The following is a 6,000-nucleotide window of genomic DNA, read 5'->3' on the forward strand; positions in this document are numbered from 1 at the left end:
ACTGCAGCCATCTGTATGTGTGCATTTCGCTATCCCATGACTTTCGACACCTCAATGTATTATCGCAGTTACATTTTTCAGTGATCATACCTTCACAACAGTGAAAAATCCTGTAGTATGCAATCACCATAGCGTCCAACACAAAGCAGAGAGTAATGAGAAAGTTTCGTGAAGTGTTTGCCGTCGCTGCGGGAACAGCTCAGCATAGCGTCGTTACGTCGCCCTTCCACTGCATTCAGCAACCCTATACACAAGGTGCATATCGGCCCATCATTCACCTGTAACCTAGTGCGCAGCTCGTGGTCTAGTAGCTAGCGTTGCTACCTTTCGATCACGGGATCCGGGGTTCGATTCCCGGCCGGGTTGGGGATTTTCTCTGTCCGTGACCTGGGTGTTTGTGTTGTCCTCATCATTTCATCATAATCCTCATAATTCGTGACTGTCGATAGATTGGACTGTGAAAAAGAAAATGGACTGTGAAAAAATTGGGACTTTTGTACGGGTGTTGATGACCGCGCAGTTGAGAGAACTACAAACCAAACATCATCATCAACATGTAACCTAGCCGTACTGCTGTGTATAGCACAGCTAACTCCGCCGGGAAAATAATCCCGAGACAGAAAACGGATAGAACTGAACACAGGATCGAGGGCGAAGAGTCAACTGGCCATTGAAACTTCCCGCGAGATTAAAACTGTGTGCCGGACTGAGACTCGAACTGGGGACCTTTGCCTTTCGCGGGCAAGTGCTCTACCACCTGAGCTACCCAAGCACGACTCACGCCCCGTCCTCACAGCTTTACTTCTGCCAGTACCTCGTCTCCGACCTTCCAAACTTTGCCTTTCGCAGGTAAGTGCTCTACCAACTGAGCTACCGAAGCACGACTCATCCCCCGTCGTCACTGCTTTACTTCTGCCAGTACCTCGTCTCCTACCTTCCAAACTTTACAGAAAATTTCATTCTGGAAACATCCCCCAGGCTGTGGCTAAGCCATGTCTCCGCAATATCCTTTCCTTCAGGAGTACTAGTTCTGCAAGTTTCGCAGAAGAGCTCCTGTAAACTTTGGAAGGTAGTAGACGAGGTACTGTCAGAAGTACAGCTGTGAGTAGAGGGGATGAGTTGTGCTTGGGTAGCTCAGTTGGTAGAGCACTTGCCCCCCAAAGGCAAGGGTCTCGAGTTCGAGTCTCGGTCTGGCACACAGTTTTTTTTGTATCCTGCCTGGAAGACGGCGCGTGGGTCTGCTCCTGAAAACTGAAAGGTTGGCCGAATGTAGGATGCTAGGAGGAGCAGGTGAGGCAGAACACTTGTTACTGCAATTAAAAGTGGTTTTACTTAACTTTGGCTGAGATGAGCAAGTAGGTGCGAAGCCGTACAGGTACCAACACTAACTGCTATTAGTAGTTGGACAAACTATCATTGAAGTAACTGAAGTAACGTAGTCTGTAATGGCTAGCCCCCTATGAAGTAGAAGCTAGGTTGCTTGATCTTCGGCTCGGAATCAAATGGGTTGAATCTGAAGTGGCGGTCGCAGTGCTGCACAGCGCCGGCTAGAGTTCGCTGTCGTCGGTGTCGGTGTCGTAGTGCCAACCTAGTAGAGCGCACCTATGTTGTGGCATAGTAGCTATCGATACCACAGTTTTAATCTGCCAGGAAGACTCATATCAGCGCACACTCCGTTGCAGAGTGAAAATCTCATTCTGTCAACTGGCTATTACTGTTGTCAACAGAAAGTATCTTGAGGGAATGGAACAAGTTTACTCCAAATAAGGCACACGCCACATACCGTCGACATCTGTAATTTTGTCCTAATACTCTCAGAGCAATACGGAGACAAAGATTAATGAGTACAAGAAATCAAACGAAACTCTGAGACCATAGTCTCGTTGTATCAAAATACTCAAAAAATAGCCCTGAAAACCTGCAAAATTTTGTCGGAGTTTCGGTACACCCTGTATACATATTGAGAGAGATGGAGAGAATATTTTAGCGGAAGCACTGAATGATCATCAAGTAGACGTCATTTTTTTATTAATATATTGACTCAAGAAAGTGAGTGTAGCGTCATGCAAAGTTCCGTTAATGCATGTTTTCGATTGTGACCAGACAGCGTAAAATACGGAGTGAAGCATAATATCGACCGGTTTTAAAAAGCGCGCGAATCAAGCTGCGTACGAAAGAGGTGGAGGGGATAGCGTCAGTTACGTTTGGCGCGAAATAGTATTTAGTCATAATGGTGCGCTGAACCCGTGCGTACGCTGTCAAAGCATTTTATCAAAACGGTTGTACGTACCAACTAGCACGTCGTGCATTCCGCAACCACTTCAGCATTAATCGGAACCGTCCGGTGCCATCTGCCTGTGCGATTAAAAAGTGGGTTGAGAACTTTGAGGAGGCGGCATCAACGACGAAGAAGAAAAGTGGAAGACCAAAAACTAGGCGCACACCTGAAAACATCGAACATGTAAGAGTTGCCACTGAGAGAAGCCCTCGTCTCTCAGCTCGCCGGCACAGCGCTGCACTTGGTGTTTGAAACAGAACGGTAAGAAGAATTTTACACCAAGATTTGCACTTTCACCTCTAAAAAATCCAAATGGTTCAGGCCGTTAAGGAAACATTATGTGAGCCGAAGCTGGTTCTGCTTAGAATTTTTGGACATGATGAATCAAGACGATTGCATTGTAAACCGTTTGTGGATGAGTGATGAAGCTCACTTCCATCTCCCCGTTTATGTTAACAAGCAGAACTTTAGATTTTGGAGTAACGTTAATCTTAGAGAACTGCATCAGAAGCTATTGCACCCCAAAAAAGTTACTGTGTGGTGCGCCATGTCTTCAATAGGGATCATAGTACCATACTTTTTTGAAGATGACCTTGGCAGTGCTGTAACAGTGACTTCACAGAGATACACAGAAATGTTGGAAAACTTTTTTACTCCATGGCTCACACACTACGCAGTGAATGATGAGACTTTTTACAGCAGGACGGAGCAACCTCTCACGTTGCTCGAACAAGCATGAATATTGTCAATCGTTTGTTTCCAAATCATGTGATCTCCCGAAATGGAGATACTGTGGTATGGTGGCGTGGTCTCCTGACCTTCACTTCTTGCATATTCCTACATCACCATCGTATTCTGCATATCAAGACGTTTCATCCGAGCCCAAACTCGATAGGGTAGAGTCAATTTTACATATTTCCATTTAATCGATATTCAAATCTAATAGCCGGCCGGGGTGGCCGAGCAGTTCTAGGCGCTACAGTCTGGAACCGCGCGACCGGTACGGTCGCAGGTTCGAATCCTGCCTCGGGCATGGATGTGTGTGATGTCCTTAGGTTAGTTAGGTTTAAGTAGTTCTAAGTTCTAGGGTACTGATGACCTCAGAAGTTATGTCCCATAGTGCTCAGAGCCATTTGAAACTTTTTTTTTTTCAAATCTAATAAATAAATCGCAAGTGCTCACCGAGATTAAAAAGTTGAGGCTGGCGTACACAAACATTCAAGACACGACGGCCACAGGAGTTTTTGTTCGGTGGAGGCAACCAGCCCACTGGCAAGTGCGTAAAAGGGTGTGTTAGCACACAGCTGCGCCGGCTGGCCGATTTCCTTGGCACCAAAACAGCTTTTTGCCAGAGAAAAGGGATATTGGCCTGTGTGCTCACTTTCAAAGCACAACCCGCTGTATTGTTTGGGAGAGCCCCAGCATACGCATTTTTGACGGACCTAGTGCGCAGTTTCAGAGTTCTCACCGGAGGCCGGCTTAAACGGAGCGCAATTCTCCCTTTTGTAAGAGTAACGCTGATTGGCGGACTATTTCTGACACAATGAACTGGAGGAGTGAGGGGAAGACAACGAATGATTTACACTTTCGCTTTTTGCGTGGAGAGGAGCAGTTCCAGTGACGCTCTTGAAGTGGGAAAACGTAGCGGGAGCGAGTGCCCTAGTGCATGTACGCAGAGAGCGAGGAACAAAGTCTCTACTCAGTACTGCACTGAGAGAGCGCCTCTGTCGCTAGTGAATCGGAGTCATACTCTATATTGAGTCACTCGCGATTAAGCATTCGTTCACTGTGTTGGCTGCAACACTTAATGTGCAGTGTGAACACAGACAGAGTATTAGTTAGCGCCTCCAAGCGAACATTGAGTGGCGTCACGGTGGACTGGTTATCTGACTGGTGTACCACGCCAGTAGTTAGACTATGGGAGACCTTGACTTCATCAAGGTGTAGTGAGAGTTAGATGCGAAGGTCAATCTAGATAGAAAGATATAGTTTTGTTATTTTTCAGTGGCGAACAACGCAGGCAGGAGTCATCGCAGCTCACGGTATTGTGCGCTACAGCGTAGGCGAGCCCCATCATACCTCCATTAGAAATCACTCCATTACATTTCTCACGCGACAGCCTCCACTGTACTTAGAAAAATTCAATCGGATAATTATTCAAGTTGAGTAGGCACGGCTCTCAGCCATTCTGCCAAGTAAACAGCATTCTTAAAGAAAAGGGATAAAAGAGCTCTCCCACACTTTGTATATAAATTTCATTATCAGGATTCCTATCCATAAGAGGTAACCTCCTATTCTGAAAAGAACCCGGATATTTGTGTATCAGTTTATAAACAACAGTTTCACTTGATTTTCTCATATTTCCAATAAATATTTTCCGTTCGTGGAGAGGGTTAGTTCCGGTGACGGTCTTGAAGCAGGAACACATAGTGGGAGCGAATGTGCTCGTGCATGTACACAGAGAGCGAGGAACAAAGTCTCTACTCCGTACTGCACTGAGAGAGCAGACGACTCCAGAAGATATTTATTGCTGGAAGTTTTCAGCCATTTCTTTTTCTCACGTTAGGAGTATCTGTCTGACTTCTGTAGTAGTATGGGGTGGAAATTGCTTCTTGCAGGAGCCAAAGGGTACTTGTCAGATCAATCAGTTGCGCAACGCATCAAATAAATGTTTCAAATGGCTCTGAGCACTATGAGACTTAACTTCTAAGGTCATCAGTCCCCTAGAACTTAGAACTAATTAAACCTAACTAACCTAAAGACATCACACACATCCATGCCAAAGGCAGGATTCGAACCTGCGACCGTAGCGGTTGCGCGGTTCCAGACTGCAGCGCCTAGAACCGCTCGGCCACCCCGGCCGGCCGCAACGCATCAACATAACACCTACATACTGCCCTCTCGTTCACCGGACCTCACAACATGTGACTTTTTGTTGGTAGGTTATCTGAGAAGCAAATTTTACCAACATAAGCCTCCTCGAACAATTGAAGCCCTGAAAGAGTGGATCTGACAGGAAGTTCTGGCAATGCTGCGCAATGTGATGAGTCACTTCAACGTTAGGTCAACTTGAGGAATTTGTGCATCTAAATAAACGCCATCACACTGTAGTTATCTTCAAGAAATAACCGATGTTTTACTATTGCAGGAAAAACTTTTTCATGTGTTTTAAGATCCTGAAATTATGCTCTTTATTATACTTCACCCTGTATGATGGAAGATTGCAAATGCTTATAGACGGTGTTTCATACACGATACTGGAATTTTCCCGTGTGAAGCCGGTACTGAAGGTAAACCCTGGGTTTTGAGGTAAGAAGAACTACGCACCTGCAGCAACAGCGTGTTGTCGCGCGGAACCTGGACGCGCAGGCGGCCGCGGTACTGGAAGCCCGCGACCTGCTTGTTGAGGCTGGGGAGGTGCGCCACGCACCGGCCGTCCAGCACGTACTCGTACTCCTGGCGAGCCCGCCACATCCCTGCAACACAGTCCACCTCTCTAGCAGTGCAGCCAACCAAACAGTAAGTCTCTGTTCATCCATTATGGACGTGGGACAGCGGCTGGTCAAATATTTAACAAAGAAATTCGCCAAACAGCCGTGCAAATTGAGAAGACATTTTACACTACTGGCCATTAAAATTGCTACACTAAGAAGACATGCTGATGGTAAACGGGTATTCATTGGACAAATATATTATACTAGAACTGACATGTGATTACATTT

The 6,000-nt window shown here is 46.2% G+C and overlaps 1 protein-coding gene across 1 annotated transcript in view; it reads right to left on the minus strand.

Annotated features, from left to right (window-relative positions):
* The window catches only part of LOC126184436 (vitellogenin-like), a 273,799-nt gene extending 268,047 nt beyond the window's left edge, over positions 1-5,752 (minus strand). The window contains exon 1 of the mRNA XM_049926828.1: positions 5,606-5,752. Within this exon, the coding sequence (XP_049782785.1) occupies positions 5,606-5,752 (147 nt within the window). The remainder of the gene's footprint in view (positions 1-5,605) is intronic.
* Positions 5,753-6,000: the final 248 nt, after the last annotated feature.

The sequence above is a fragment of the Schistocerca cancellata genome, chromosome 4, assembly GCF_023864275.1.
Source record: "Schistocerca cancellata isolate TAMUIC-IGC-003103 chromosome 4, iqSchCanc2.1, whole genome shotgun sequence".
Classification (NCBI taxonomy): Eukaryota; Metazoa; Arthropoda; class Insecta; order Orthoptera; family Acrididae; genus Schistocerca; species Schistocerca cancellata.